The sequence below is a fragment of the Cervus elaphus genome, chromosome 19, assembly GCF_910594005.1.
Source record: "Cervus elaphus chromosome 19, mCerEla1.1, whole genome shotgun sequence".
Classification (NCBI taxonomy): Eukaryota; Metazoa; Chordata; class Mammalia; order Artiodactyla; family Cervidae; genus Cervus; species Cervus elaphus.
In genome coordinates, this window is record NC_057833.1 from 53,055,857 (window position 1) to 53,072,556 (window position 16,700).

At 37.3% G+C, this 16,700-nt stretch overlaps 1 protein-coding gene across 2 annotated transcripts in view; it reads right to left on the bottom strand.

Moving 5' to 3' along the window:
• Positions 1 to 1,395: 1,395 nt before the first annotated feature.
• Positions 1,396 to 16,700, bottom strand: part of GTF2E1 (general transcription factor IIE subunit 1) — a 40,524-nt gene continuing 25,219 nt past the window's right edge. For both annotated transcript variants that reach the window (XM_043874169.1, XM_043874170.1), the window contains exons 4-5: positions 13,380 to 13,621; positions 1,396 to 8,748 (exon numbers count right to left, since the gene is read on the bottom strand). In XM_043874169.1, the coding sequence (XP_043730104.1) occupies positions 8,324 to 8,748; positions 13,380 to 13,621 (667 nt within the window). In that variant the 3' untranslated portion in view covers positions 1,396 to 8,323. The remainder of the gene's footprint in view (positions 8,749 to 13,379; positions 13,622 to 16,700) is intronic.

The window sequence follows — 16,700 nt, forward strand, 5'->3', positions numbered from 1 at the left end:
TGACTTAAAAAGTCTGAACCCAGGAAAGGATATAAAGGGCAATGCAGAGAAGCTAATTCCTTCACAAAAGAAAATCCAGGATGTTTCAATTCTTACTTCATACGAACACCTACTATTACTTGGCCCTCTGTAGCTGTTGCTCTGGTCACAGACCCTAGAGCTTTGAATATTCTCTGTTGATTCTCACTTCCAAAACAGACATATTGGTTATAAGGCCCTGTCTACTCCCCAATGATTGCCAGTAATTACTGCACACAGTGCTGGGAAGGTGGTATGTTAAAAAGAAACAGCACATAGACATTATCACAAACTCAGCAATTTCACTCTTAGGTATAGGCCCCTCAAATTGAAAACAGGTACTCAAATACATGTATATGAATATTCACAGCAGCATTATTCACAATAGCCAAAATGCTGAAACAATCCAAATGCCCATCAACAACTGAATAAATAAACAAATTGTGGCATATACACACAACAGAATCCGACTCAGTCATAAAAAGCAATGAAGTACGGACAAATGCTACAACATGGATGAACCTCTAAAACATTATGCTAAGTGAAAGAGGCCAGATACAAAAGGTCACATACCGAATGATTCCATTTATACAAAATAACTAGAATACATAAATCCATAGACAGAAAGAAGAATGGTAGTTGCCAAGGGGTGTGGTTTCCCCCGGAGAAAGGAAAACAACTGCTTAATGGGGACGGATTTTGTTTTGCAGAGATGAAAATGTTTTGGAACTGGATAGTGAATAAACTAAATGTCACTGAATTGTTCAATTTAAAATGATTAATTTTATGTCATATGAATTTCACCACAATTTTTTTAAAAAGGGAGGGGGATACTGACTTAGCTGTTATATACCTTTATCATCTTACTCCCTCACTTCTACCTGAAGATGTATGTAGAAAGATGAAGTACTGGCCATTATGGAACCATAAAGCAACAAATACTTGCCTCAAAAAAGAAAGACTAAGTATAAAGATAAAAGGAAGCTGGGTCTTTGATATCATGAAGGAAACCACGGAATCATCAATTTTAATTTATTAAGAGATAAATAAAATCTCCAGTTGAAGAAATAGCACAATCTTTGCTTCTCACAATTTCTTCTGTAAAGAATGACCTTAACACAGACTAAGTGAACAAATTCGCTTTAGTTAGATGCATTTGTTAGATGTATTTTGGTTAGGTGGTTTCACCAGTTGCTGGGAAAAATGCACTTTGCTGCGTAGATCAGCACTCACCATCTGTAAGCATTCCAAACAGGAAGATAATTAATACAAAATAGCATCAAAAACATTAGGTATACAATTAGGTATACAAACGGAAAACAGTCTTTTGTATAAAGGCCATGGCTTACTCCTGGCCTGGATAAACATACTTGTTTATTCATTCAGTATTTATTGATGAGTACTTACTATGTGCCAGGCATTGAGTCAGGGATATGAGACAGAACACTGCAGTAAGCAAGAAAGATAAAGCCTTTGCCCTCATGGAGCTTACATTCTATAGCAAGGGGAGAGACAGAAATAAACACATGAGCAATCTCACATACACTGCCTGTTAAGATCACGCATACAGAGCACCACTTTAGGCTTCCCACTCCTCTGATTTAGGACTGGTTCTGAGCTCCTCTGTCTCTGGCATGGTGGCTTCACCAGATGCTCAGGTTCCTCACTTACCCAGAAGTCAGCAGCACTTTCAACATCACAAAATTGGTCTAGGTAGTCAACAATTCTCAGTTCCTTATCTCCACTGCTAATGTTATCCCTAATATTTCATCCTACTTCAGGAAACACACAAAACAAAACAAAAAACACCTCACCCCAACCATTTTCACCCATGAAAGGGGAAAAATTAAACCAAAAGCAAAATTCACTATTTTCCCAAGAGAAAGAGTCTACCAACAAAATGAAGCCTACCTTTCTAGTAGATGATAGGGAGGAGTGGAACGTGAGCACAGCATTCAGGTCAAAAACTTGCACACGAGGAAAGATGTATAGTCACTAAGTACAATACATAATTCCAGCACCTGAAGAGAATGTCCTAGACTAGTGCTGTTCAACAGAAATACAATGCAAGCTACAAATGTCAGCAATATAGGCAATTCAAAATTTTCTAATAGCCATATAAAAGAAATAAAAGAAACAGGTAAAATTAGCTTTAATAGCATATTTCCTCTAACCTAGCATATCTACGGTACTATCTTTTCAACAAATAATCAATATAAAAATTATTAATAAGGTATTTTACATTCTTTAATCCCACACTGAGTTCAAAATTTGGTATGTGTTTCCTATTTACAGCACATTTCAATTTGGACTAGATACAGTTCAAGTACTCAATTGTCACAAGTGGCTAGTGGCTACCTTATTGGACAGGGCGGTCCTAGACAAAATACTAAGTTCTCTTTTTCATGAACATTGAAGCTAATGGCTCCCCAGAACTAAAGCTTCTAGGCGTCTCATTGGTTGCACCAAAGAAGCTATATTCTGCTACCCTGGGGACACAGTCCTAGGTACCATGAACCACAGTAAACATAACTAATTGATTAAGGAACATATATATAAATAAAATTCAGGCAGGAACAAAATGATATGCCTTGGTGGAGAAAGAGTATGTTCTCCTAGTGCCAATTCATCTGTCCATTCATCCATTCAACATTTGTTGAGAGCCTATCATGTGCCAGAATTAATTGCACATGCTAGTATTCTGTCCTTAGTCTTTTGGGGGGGTGGCGGGGGAGTTGAGAGACATAAAAAAATAAACAAGTTCATTGTAAACAGCAATGTTATTATGAAGAAAATAAAGTAGGAAAATATCACCATGAATGGGAGAAGAGATTAAGAGAAGGCTTTTCTGAGAAAGTGCCATTTAAGCTGAGAATCAAATAAAAGTGACAAGAATGGAAAAGAAAGTTCTATGCAGAGAATATAGTTAGGGCAAAGACCTAAGGCAGGAAAAACCTTGGCATATTTGCAAAGCAGAGAACGTCAATGTTGTTAGAGAGTAGTTAACAGGAAGAATAATAGGTGTGCTCATAAAAGTAGTCAGGGGCCAGATCTCTTAGGACCTATAGAAAAGGGTCAGGAGTTTAGTCTAGATGTTATTCTAAGAAACAGTCAATGAAGTGTTTTAAGTGGGGGTAGGGGGAGGTATTAATACGGCCTGTGGTAGGCTGGTAGTGGTGGAAGTATAAAAGGTGAGATTTAGAATATATTTTCAGTTTATTAGCAAGTCCTATCAGCTCTACCTTCAAACTTAGGCTATATAAATTAGATTATATTTTGAGTCTGACAGGACTTGCTGATGAACAGGATGTGGGATAGAAAACAGAAAGAATGGCCAACTACTACACTTTTGGTATGAGCATGTAGGTGAAATGATGGTGCCATTTATGAGATGCGAGCTGAAACAAGAATAAACTCTGCTCTCCCTCCTGTATTTCCAATCTTGATAAATGGAACAACCATTCAGTCAGAATACAGCTTCATCCAGGGTAGTGCCATATTCAGTCACCAAGTACATTAATGCCACCCCTCCAAAGTTTCTTAAACCTGTCCCCTCTTTCCATCCCCACAGACTTGTGTGTGTGTGTGTGTGTGTGTGTTTTAGTTGCTTAGTCATGACTCTTTGTGACCCCATGGACTGTAGCCTGCAGGTTCCTCTGTCCATGGAATTCTCCAGGCAAGAATACTAGAGTGGGTTGCCATTCTTTTCTCCAGGGGATCTTCCCAACCCAGGGATTGAACCTGGGTCTCTTGCACTGCAGGAATATTCTTTACTATCTGAGCTATGAGGGAAGCCCTTTATTACTAAGCCTATTGAAATCACCTTAATAATCCCCAGGTTTCAACTCCAACCCAACAGCAATGCTACAAATTGTTTCCCTGCTTAAAATTCTCCAACAGTTTTTTTGAAAAGTGATTTGGCAAGAGCTATCAGTTTAAGATGGACATGTCCTTTGATTTGCTACTTCTCTTTTATGGTCCTATCCTATAGAAATATAGAATAAGGATATATAAGGGTAATTCATTATAGCACTTTAATAGTGAAAAACTGGACACTACCTAATTCAGCCTAGTCCTTATTTTTAAAAATGAATCAGATTTAAATATACAGATATAGAAAGATTTTCAAGATATTTCAAAAACAAATGGCATTGTATGTATGGACAATTTATATATGATTGTATTCACTTAAAAAGCATTGCAATGTATTTGTGGGTATGAGTGTAAGTATGTTGTTTCTAAAGGTCTAGAAAAGGTCTGGGATGATACACACTGTCAACAATGGATATCTTGGGGTAAGTGAGATAGGGATGGGCTGGGTGAAGAGTTCTCATTTTTTTACTATATATACATATATATCTTATTGGATGAATTTTTAAATAATATATTTAAGTAACAACAACAACAAATTGTACAACTATTCTGTATGCCTTAATGTGATTAAAGGCACTTTAGCACCTGGCACTAGCCTTTGTTTCCAAACAAATTTCTCAGACTTATTTACAACAGGTAAGTGATAATGTACTTTCGTGTGATGGGAAATGTGGGTTGAGTGCTGAAACTGGGTCATGTTAGAGACCTGTTTGCTTTGCAACTGGAATAGGAATGGCAGCCTCTAGTACTCAGAAGGACAGCAAGATCTTTCTGAAGAGAGGTTAAGGTGCTTGTTCCTTTCCTTGAGGACCCACTAGAATTAGTTCATTCCTTTTTACCTCTTCAAAGGAAGAAGCAAAATTTCAAGGCATTTCCCGTTTCAACCCATTTGGCTTTATATGTTTTAAGAATATCTGTACTTATTCACAGTTTACTTTGCTTTCATAATATAAAAAGCCAATAGAAAGGACAGTAAGTTTAGTGCCACAGTTCTAGTTCCTTTCTGAAAATCTTCCTCATTTCCCCAAGAGATTTAAAAAAGAAAAATTTTTAAGTGATAGTAGCATAGCTCTGCCAGAGATAACAATGTGAAACAGCTTCGATGGAAACAAAATGCTAAACAAATAGAAGGTAGAATTATACCAATTTATAAATTCTAAAGATTTTCATATGTTTTTTGATTGTCATCTCCTAGCTACTTTTTTTTTTTTTTAACCCAGGAATATGTAGAACAAGAAACTACACATATAAGTTTTTCTATTGTAGTACTGGCTGGGAATCTAGCCAAACAGCCAACTGGTAGAAAGAAGAGGAACTGCTCTTCCCAATCTCATTCCCATTCACTAATTATCTCAAAATGATACCAAAAAGAGTTATGAAATATTCAATTATTTCTTCCTCAGTTATTGAGGTCAGAAATGAAGTACCTTGGCAGGACCAGAAGACAAAAACCTAGTTAGTAATTGTTTATGCTCTGGTTTTCTACATTCTAAATCCTAAAGCTGCTACCTACGCCAGCCCTTCCATTAAAATATCCTTCAACTGGCTTGAATTGCTGTAGCACATCAAAAGACTTCTTCTTGTTATTTTGTTATTATTATTCAGCCTCACTTTAAAACATGTTAGCTACCACTTACCTTCATTAAATATCAGAGCAGAAAGCAATATTGGTGATCCTACCATAATCCTCCCATTATTGACAACTGAGAAACTAGCCCAGGAAGATCACATCAGGTAATAGTGTCACACTGCAAGTGTCTAGTTAACTGGGACTAGAACCTAGTCTCCTGACTTCCAGGGTATGCCAAATTGGATATTTCCTTTTAATCATTTAAAGTTAATGCTCCTTAAGGTATTCTGGAAAAAAAGTGGTATCTAAATGAGAAAAAGGGTTCAACTACAAGGGCAGATAGATTGGAAGCAATCTTCCAGCAGATACAAAGCTATGGATCACCTAGGGCCAAAGTTGTTTACTCATCACCTGACTTTGGTCAAGTGTATGAGGAATATTTATCTAGTGCAGAGAGAGAAGAAAAAAGTGGCAAAGTGAGGGGAGGGGGAAAAAGTGGGTGGAAAAATGGTTTCTTAGTTAGGGAAACATTTTAATAGACCACTTTGGATATGATAGGATCTTTCAAGGTCATACTTCGAACAGGAATAAAATAAAAAACTAAGTTATTTTTTCTAATACATTTATCACTTTCCAAGGCCTTTGGAAAGAAAAAGGTGATGAAAGGTGATGAAGGAAAAAGGAAGCTGAAATATTACAGCACTCTACTTGGGATGAAACATGTGAAAATGGCAAAGACACTCTTTAAGGACAAGGATGTGTATCATATTCCTTGACTACTCAATGCTGAATCCCTCCCATTGACCACCCCTTGCCCTCTACTATAATACAAGACTTCAGTGAAAATCTGCCACACAGACTTGTGTCCATGGTTACTGTGAGTCAGTACAGATGGTGCAGAGGCAAGGTAAAGAAGCCAGGGAAGCATGGAGGCTTCCTGAAGTAAGGAGAAACCTGGCCAGTGTAATGGCTAGGATACCAAACAAAAAAGGTTTCAAGCAAAAGATGGGTTGACAGCTCAAAGAGCAGCCAAAGAGGTTGAGAAATAAAGAAAATAAGAAATAAGACATTAAAAAAAAAAAAACTGAACAATTTCAGCACAGTCATAGGTTATAACACAGACTCCAAGAGGGAGATGAAAGAATAGATAACAGATAAGAAAAATAGAATGGTAGCTTCAGGAAAAAGAACATGCAAGTGAGATCAAGAAAAAAAAGCAAGAAACAAGTATTCGCTGAAATGAAGAGCTGACAGTTCACCTAGAACTACATTTCAAAACTTAACATCTGATTACTACTGAACTTCTTTCCAAACTATCAATGTTTAGAAAACAACAACAATGTTTAAAAGTTGAATAGCCCTATTTGCACAAGGTACACACTTAAAGTCATTCTTAAGGCAATTTACGGCCAGAAAAAAGTTTAGATCACATACAACTGCATTGACTATTTGAAACAATGCCAATAAGAGAAAAACTTCTGAAACATTTTTCTTCATTGGGAAGAGTATTCACTTTAATTATGCTCCAAGATGTTAGAGCTAGAAATTAACAAATTTCAGTCAGTATAAAATAGATTTATTGTCAATATTTAGTCATTAATACAACCCAGGTTAATGAAACATTACTTCACACAAGGCTCAGATGCTCTAAAATCTATCTTAACTTTACACATGTACTAGAAAACGATAAATATCTAAAAATGACAATGCAAGGGAAAATATTACAAAAAATACAACTGTAGACCCTTGTATGAAAAATTTTTAAAGTTCTGCCTTTAGGAATAATACCACGCTACATATCAGAATCAAAAATAAACTATCTTCCTTGAGGTTACAATGCTCAACAATATACTGGATACACTCTAAAATACCATGCTTGACAAGAATCAAAAGAGACAAAGAAGGCCTTCAAAAAGGTTGAGAGAAAAAAACAAAGGAGTAATCAATTGTTATATGCTGATTTCTGCTGCGATGACCTCTTTAAACAATTTATAACACTGTGGAAGAACTGAAAAAGAAGGGTATCAGTCTCAGCTTTCTAAATCAGCACAAAGTCAGACGATTTTAAAGGGTACTGTTCCCAATGCTCTCGACTCTTCAATACTTTACATGGACTCCTTATCCTAAGCCCACATTTTTTTCTCTAATTTCTTCCTAAGGACTTTCCAAACACACTTTCTGTTTTCTATTATCCAATATACAAACCACAAGGCAGTAAGCAAAACAATAATATCTGCCAGTCAAGTCAGTTCTAAAGACACCAGTTTTGGTTTAGATATTAATCATGAGACATAGGCATAACCATCCTCCTTCCAGATATACTCTCATCTCCCCTTACACAATGACTCCATCTTCAACAGTGAGGCAATGTGATGCTTTAAGTTTTTTTTTTCCTACATCAATGACTTGCCTGTTGTGAAGTTGCCTGGTTGGCAGCACTATCAGGGGCTGTGAGGAATGCTTGGTCAGAACAGATAAAAAGGATGTGATCAGTGAATTACTGTAACCTATCATAATGGGCTTCTACAGGCAGACAGGAAGAATTTACCTTATAGACTTGTCACACTCATTTCAGAAGGGAGAAAAATGTGTCTTAAAAAGGAAAGGAAAAAGATTAGATAAGGGAATACAGCAAAATATTAATACTGTAGTAATAGGAAAGGGAATGCTTATAGCCAACCTACCTTGTGGGGGAAGTTTCTGGCATAAAATAATCAAACTTTCTCTCCCACTATTGTTTGCACAAGATTAACAGTTGCTTTACATCAAGAGGGGCAGAAAGCCACTAAACACATTTCTTCAAAGGTAAGAAATCTCTTTTTGAAATGAGCATTAGAGAAAGGAGGAAAAGGTAAGGAAAGCTCACTCAAAAAGGTCCTCAAACATGCGTTGTCCCATTGCTATGTATGCTTCCTTTTCCTCTGGTGTCATTTGGGCCACCAGCTCTGGCTTCTGGCTCACTTCACTATACGAGAACGGACGGCCAGCCACCATGACAACGGGGTCATCTGCTACTTCCTCAAATTCATCGTCTTCCTCATCCTCTTCCCCATGATGTGCAGCCACAGTGGCCACACGGGGTGGAGAGTCATCATCTGACTCGCTGGTCTCACTCTCAGAGTCACTGCCGTTGGCAGCTGTCACGGGAGCAGCCGCCCCCACTGAACCTGCAGGGGCAGATGGGGTCTTCTTCTCATGAATAAGCAATGCTCGCATAACCTCCTCATTATCATCTGGCCCTGCACGGCCTTCTTCATGTTCCTGAAATGAGTCTATATCTATGCCGCCTGGAAAGAGAAAATCAGAAAGTCAATATTCTTAAATATAAAAGGCACTCCTTTACAGCTTATAAAAGTTTAATATATTTAAATATAGGATAATATAAGATAACACAGATTCCGCTGGTTCCATTTTTTTGAGCTACTGTCCAAAAGATATTCAAAATGTTTCTCACAAACTAGAGCTTAAGTAACATAAACCTTAAGTATAGCTGACCCTTGAACAATGTGGGTTTGAACTGTGCAGGCCCACTTATACATGGATTTTTTTTTTTTTTCTAATAATAAATACTACAGTAATATATGATCCATGGTTGGTTGAATCCAGGGATGTGGAGGAACTATGAACATAAGTTATACTTAGATTAATCCCTGTAGTGTTCAAGGGTCATCTGTACCTGGGTCTGTTTTGATTTGTTTTGTTTTTTAATATCTACTTATTGATTGGGCTGTGTCGGGTCTTAGTTGGGGCACATGGCATCTTTACTGGGTACACAGGGTTAGTTGCCCTGTGGCATGTGGGACCTTAGTCTCCCAACCAGGGATCTAATGCATGTTCCCTATATTGCAAGGTGGATTCTTAACCACTGGACCATCAGGGAAGTCCCTGCACATGGGTTTTAAGAGACATATAGCTTGGATCTGAACCCTGGTTCTTCCAACATGCAAGCTATAACACTTTGGGCAAGTTATTTAGTCTCTAAACTTCAGTACCTTTTTCTATACGATGGATGATAAAAGTGGCTTCTAGGGCTCTGGTTAAGAACATGAAATAATGTCTGGGAAGGACCAAGTTTGTAGCTGGCATAACAGGACATCAAAATAAAGCTCCTCATCCTGCTTGGGGCAAAAGCCAAAGCCTTACAATAACCTATAAAGTCCCACATCATCTGAACTCCTCCTGCCCAACTACTTATCCCTTCTCTTACCCCTTGCTCGTTCTGCTCCAGTCACAGTGGCCTCCAAAGTATTCCCTGTGCACACCACACACACCTTCCTACCTCAGGCCCTCTCCACTGCCTATTTCCTTTGCCTGGGATATTTTTCCTCTAGGTACCTATACTCCCTTGCATCTTTCATGTCTTGATTCAAATTTTACATTCTTTCAATTCACCCCACCTCTATATTCTTAATGTTGTATTTTCTTCCCTATAGCATTTATTTTCTAACATAGTACTTTATGTCTAGTGTCTCTGTCACCTACTTTCCACAAATGTCAGTTCTCCACAAAAGATATTTACCTTTTCTACTCAGTGATATATCCCATGCACCCAGAATAGCGCCTACTGCTTGTTAGGTACTGAATAAATATTTGATGAATGAGTAAATAAACGGCAGCTTATTTTCCTGAAGCAAATTAAGTGTACTTTGAACTGTATCTAGGAATCTAGTATCAGAAAGGAAACTTCTCCCATCACACACTTCCTATCATTTTGTGTACATGTTACAAATGAAGAATTTAAGAAAAACATTTGCATCCTGTATTCTGAAAATAATACCAAATATAATGCCATTTAAACACATAAAAGAAATTAAAATGTTGATTGAAACCTGACTCCTTTATTCAAATCCTGAGGAACATTTATTAGATGTGTTATTTTAGCCAAGCTACTTCATCTTTTTCTGCTTCAGTTTTCTGAAGTACAAAAAGGGTGGAAAATAGCATTTATCTCACTGGATTACCAGGGTGATTAAGTGAATATTTGCAAAGGCCTGGCACTTAGATTAGTGTTATCTATTATCATTATCAAGAGAAGACCTGTGTATGCTAAGTCGCTTCACTCCTCGTGGCCAACTCTGTGCGACCCTATGGAGTGTAGCCCACAAGGCTCCTCTGTCCATGGGATTCTCCAGGCAAGCATACTGGGGTGGGTTGGTTGCCATGCCCAATTCTGGTCATGGATAAAGTGAAAGCATCTTCTCACTAACATATGAGAATGAATTAGTTGTAATCTTGGACATTTTTACAATGTATAGATAAAACTCTGAAGATGAGACATAAAAGAAAGAGAAAAGGAAAGAGGAATTGAGAAGTTAAAAAGTTTAGATCAGAGAAAACAAGTTTTTGACAACATGGATGTAGAAGTGAGAATTGAAATCAAACTTAACCATTTAAAAATAGTGCCAAAGGCTGAACCTCCTTCTTAGGGCCCTTATTGCCAATGTAGTATTTCAAGGGGAAAAAAAGACAAGTAATGTATGCAAGTCAAAACTAAATGAAGTCATGTCTAAAAGATTTCTGACAAGGTTACTGAGAAACATAGGCAAAAAAGGAATTGATCTGTTATAGACAGAAGACAAAAAATAAGGATAAATGAAATCTCTAAATGGTAAAGCAGAAAAACTAGTTCTAGGAACAGTCTTATTTAACAGAGTTATAAATTACGAAGATGATGTGTACTGGGAAACTGTCAAGTTCACTGATGAGGCTAAGCAATTCTGGGTACTTAAAGGCCAAACTAATACCAAAAAAATATAGGAAGAGCTGAAGGTTGAATAAGTGGGCATAAGAGTGTCAGACCTAGTTTGTTTCTCAAACCTGCTGAGTTTGGGGGATATTTTTTAGTTTAAAAATTTTTTTTGGCTATGCTGTGCAGCAAGAGGGATCTTGGTTCCCTAATCAGGGATCGAACCCATACCCCCTGCACTGGGAGTGCATAGTCTTAACCCCTGGCCACTAGGGAAGTCCCTAGATCTATTTTAGTACTGGCATAGTGTAAGAAAATCTGCCTAGAGAAAAATAATCTAAAATATACTAAAAAACCTGATCTAAGCCATCACATAAAGGGAAGGAGAGGATCTGAAAAAAATTCCTGCATATAATTCTAAAGTTGTCTTAATATGCTTCCAGAATCAAAGCAATAAAGAGTCATGTAAAACCTGAAGGATATTTGAAATAAAACTCAAATAATTAATGATAAAATCATTCATATATAATATGTATTGTTCTGGTCACTAGGTCTCAAGTAAAGTATATTACAATTGGAGATAGTCCAGAAAAGGACAATTAAAATAAGACAAAAAATGTAGGTGGAGATGACTTGGGGGAAGAAAATGATTTGTAAGGAGAGTAGAAAAGAATTAGAATTATCACTAAAGTAATGACATCATGATTGAAGTCTATGAAATTCTTAAAGATATTAAAGTAACTTGAACTCTGAGGAAAATAAAGTATAGGACAAATAAGACTCACTTTACAGTTCACTGGATAGAGTCTATTCAACTATCATAAAACCTAATGAAAGCAAATTTAGACCTAAGAGCATACACTATTTTATACACAGAAGGAAATATTCACAAAAGGGAACCAAGACTAGATGACTTATTTAAAGTCCTTATGATTTAAATTCCACCATTCTCGGAATTATAAACATTGAATGTTAAACTTATGAGCCTAATGGTATGTAACACTGGCTAATAATAGTTTTATTTCATTCAATTTTGTTCCTAAGTTCACAGAAAAAAAGGCTTGTTGCTTCAAGAATAGGCAAGAAGCCAAGCTGGGGAAAACAAACCATTAAATAGTTGACAGACTAACTACAATGTAATCTAAAATAACTTGCATCAAAATAGCTAAACATCACAGTCAAGGTAACCAATGGGTAGAAGGGAGACTGAAATATGACTACCAAGGAAAATTTTTTTCCAGTTGGAATTAAAAGACTAGAGAATCACACTAGAGGTATTACCTGCTTTTACCATCACTACCCAACTCCACACTACTTTTACAATTCTCAGCATACACAGTAAAAGAAATGCTAATTATGAAGGGGAAAGAGGTTAGGGAAAAAGTAAAAAAAAACAAGTGATTTTTAGTTACTGATGATTCTTTCAGCATTAAAGAACCAGACTCAGTGATACATTAGTAATGATACATAACCTAGGAACAGGGGCGGGTAGGTTATAATACTAATGAAATCTGACTAGAGGTACAGACTCCTTATTTCACCCCTGTTTCCCAGCTTCTGAGTAATATTTATCCAGTTTTAGCCTCCCATTTCCTACCTACTCTTAAAGCATCATCATTCAAAGTCTCTAAATCCAGTAATTTGAGACTAAAATGTATAAAGTAAAATGGTGCAGCTCTCAAACTTCGGATTATTATGCAATTGTTAACACTTCAGGGCTCACAGAGATTTCTAAAACCTTCTGATATAAAGTTCTGTCAATCTTCTTGGATGGTGAGATACTTGTTCTTTATTCATGTGATATCTTTTTATGTATTTCAAGCAGTACAACTCCTTTTTATTTATGAGGAGGCAACATAAAAAGTTGGGGCTAGTGTATAGTTAAGGCTCCCAATTCAAAGAAATAAAAATGCATGTAAAAAGCAACAGAAGATTAAACAAGAGATGAATTTGGCCACTTTGCATCCAAGAGTACTTTTGCAAGAAATTAAAACAATGACAATTTCTCAAATCTAAAAACAGAGATTTTAAAAGTTGTCTGTTATTTCAACTAAGTTGAAGGCTAATACAAGAATACTGGTTGGTTTTACTGCTTATTGCTCAAGTTACTTTCTGCTATGGGGGATGGTTTTCAATAAAACTAAGAATTGCCCAGGCAAAATTTCTTTACCAAGTCAAGTTTATTTTCTACTGAACTCAAGACATATTCATCTTACTAACTTCTACTCTTACCTTCTTTCATCTCTTCAGAACTATATGCTCCTTGGACAGTGCTCTCTCTTAACCAAATAGGTCTCTCTTTGGCAGATTTCCCCTCCAGTGAGGCTCGATGAAGATCTTCTTGGTCATCCATGTTAATGACAACATTCTGAGTGTATAAGTCCTCATAGGAGGGACCCTTGGTGGTCCACGCCTCCCGGTGGTGCCCACCTGCCAGGCCAGCAGCTCCAGCAGCAGTTGCTGCACGGTCCTTGCTACATAAAAAGATCAGAGGAAGAAAGAAAGAAAAAAACTTGACGTCTTAGTGAAAGAAAAGAAGGGCAGCTGGGGAAGTGGTTACTGAAGTATTACATATAAGTGTAATCATGCACACATGCTTTAATAATTCTGAGAATTTGCTCTTATACCTTTGGGTGATGTTTACATTGGTTAGATGAACACATCATATTTATATTTAAGTTCCTCAAACTCTGAATCCTCTGGTGTGTACAAGTGATTGAGGTTGGATAGATTAAGATGGTTCAATAAATACACTTAGTGAGAGGGGAGAAAGATATAGTGACATAGACCACTTAAAGACACTAGTCTGGCAAAACTCTCTCCCGATAAAATCTCTGATGAGAATTTTGTTTTAAAACAAAATAAAACAAAAACCCAAAACAAAACACATGTTATATTTTTAAAAGCATCTTCTCAGCTGAATGCAGAAGAATTCAAAGTAGTTCTATGGGCTTTTTCCTGTCTTTCGTGTGCTGAAAAGCTAGAAAACTATTCTACAAAGCCAGACTTCAACTCAGAAATCAATGTTCTTCTGCATCTCACCAAATAAGGCAAATCTTCATGCAGAGATTAGCCTCTCTTCTGTCAAGTTGTATCTCTCCATCTCTGCACCTACACTGACTCTCCATATCCCCAGCTCCAACCATTATTTCTACTCCATGGCAACCATAATCTATTTCTGAGTCTATTTTGTTTAGCTTTTTACCTCTACTAGCCATGATTTTCTTAAAAAACAATTTATTTTTGGCTGTGGTGGGTCTTCACTGCTGCATGGGTTTTTCTCTGGTCGCAGCAAGCAAGGACTACTCTTCATTGCAGTGCAAGGGCTTCTCATTGCAGTGGCTTATCTTGTGGCGGAGCACAGGCTTCAGGGCCTGAGGGCTTCGGTAGTTGCAGCACTTGGGCTCAGTAGTTGGGGCTCTCAGGCTCTAGAGCGCAGGCTCAATAGTTGTGGCCCACAGGCTTAGCTGCTCTGTGGCATGTGGGATCTTTCCAGACCAGGCTTTGAACCTGTGTCTCCCGCATTGGCAGGCAGATTTTTTACCACTGAGCCACAAGGCTCATGATCATCTTAGTCTACTTTAGGTCAGATCACTCCTTATTTTTCTCTAGTCACTTAATGTTTTCTCATCTCTGTTGAGTTAAGTTTTAGTCTTTCTGCTGCTCCTTCTGCTTGTTTTGCTTTCAATCTGCTCCATACTCTTTTTGACTATACCTGATTTTCTGTGTCTAAGCTCACCCCTTATCTTTCTTTGCCTGTTACTGATGCTTTCTGCATCAACATCTATGCATGACTCTCCCTCCCTTTCTGTTTAGACAACTCTGTTTTATTCCATAAATTATCTCCATGTTTCATGAACTACCTGCTTACTTAGTACCTGCCCTGTATCTTTCTCCATACCTTTTGCTGTGTTCTTGTCCATGTCTACTGATTCCCTTGCTCCATATTTCTCTTACTTCTCTGCCATTTTTTCCCTAAATTTTCCCCATGGATCCTGAACTGTCTCCTGTGCAGTACCCTTTCTCAATCTGAGCCTAAGCAATACTTCATTTGTCTTTAAGTTCTGAATCACTTCTCTCAGAAGCCACTCACTATTTTTCCTTCTCTTTGATCCTACTTCATGTCTGCTTACTCCACTGTTCCTCAATTCTCCCTGGGCCCACTTACATCTACTTAACTTTTTTGTCTCCTGTTTAATTAAGATTTCTCTGATATATATGGGGGTCACAAAGAGTTGGACACGACTGAGCAACTGATATATACTGTGGTCCGTGTATCTGATTGGCTCATTACATCTCTCCCTGAGAACACTATGTTTCTCTGTAGGTAATCTTGGTTTCATCCCATACCTCCTTGCCTCTGGATATCTACAGACCCATTGCCACTTTTTCCCTCAAAAGAAGAAAAAAAAAATGCACCCTCTCTAGCTGTACAAACCACGCTGATCTGGTCACTTAATCCATGCCTTCTAACTACTACCCTGTACCAGGGCTGCTTTGTACATCATTCTTTCCCACAGACTTTTTATTAGTTATCTCCTCACCCACTCTGAGTTTAGGCCTAGGAGGCATCTCTCCGTACCCAATCCATCTACCTGTCTTGCTATAGTTTAAAGTCTTATGTTACAGTTGCAAATAACTGGTTTCTTTCTAGCTTTTATTCCTTTCTGCATTCATTCTAATGTTACTTTTTGCATTATGTACAATGTTGATCTCAATTTAATCCACATCTGTTCTTTATTCCTTTTCTGTCTTCCATATTGTCTTCTAAAAGGTTGTGCTGTTGCTTTCACTATATGAGTCTACTTAGTCTGGTGTAAGTTGTCTTTTTAAATGTTGGTCTCTCTCAAGCATTCAATTTTGTCTTCTCTCTTAGCCTGATCTGTGTTTTCATGTTTCTGTGCTTACTCTACATTCTGAGTCTCTCCTCTCTCACCCAGTTGTCCCCTTAACTCCTTTTAATGTCTCTTCTATTTTCAGCTAATATTCTTAACTTGTTGTGCTGAGCCTGTCCTATATGCCTGTCTGCGCCCACATGCGTCTCCCTGAGTTAGCCAGATGCCTTTTCTGTCTCTCTCCACCCACTCAGTTTCTCTAGTTCTGACCTGGCCAACTCCACCCTGTCCTTTTTCTCCTTCACCCATAATCTTAAATGATCCACTCAACCTTTCTGAAGCTATTATTTCTCCATATCATCTTGAAAATATAGTTATCATCTATGCTGTATCTTTAGCATTAACTCTGAAGACTCTTCTGAAGGTAGTTAAGTGTTCAGTAGTTTGGATAGGACAATTCAAATAAATGTGAATATAAGACTACTTTTAAAAAGTCTTTTGTTTTCATTACTCGATTACAGAAACTCAAGATTAGTTTTATTTTGGTTTGAGGCAGGAAAGATTTGGCCACAAGTTAAACAAATTATTAAATTTGGAAGAATTTTTTTAAAGATATCTTTAAGCATGGAGAATTGACTACACAGATTTTATTTATATCTTCACCAAATATATAGTCAAATCATCAGCAAATGTGACACTAAAGAAAGTCCAGGTGAGA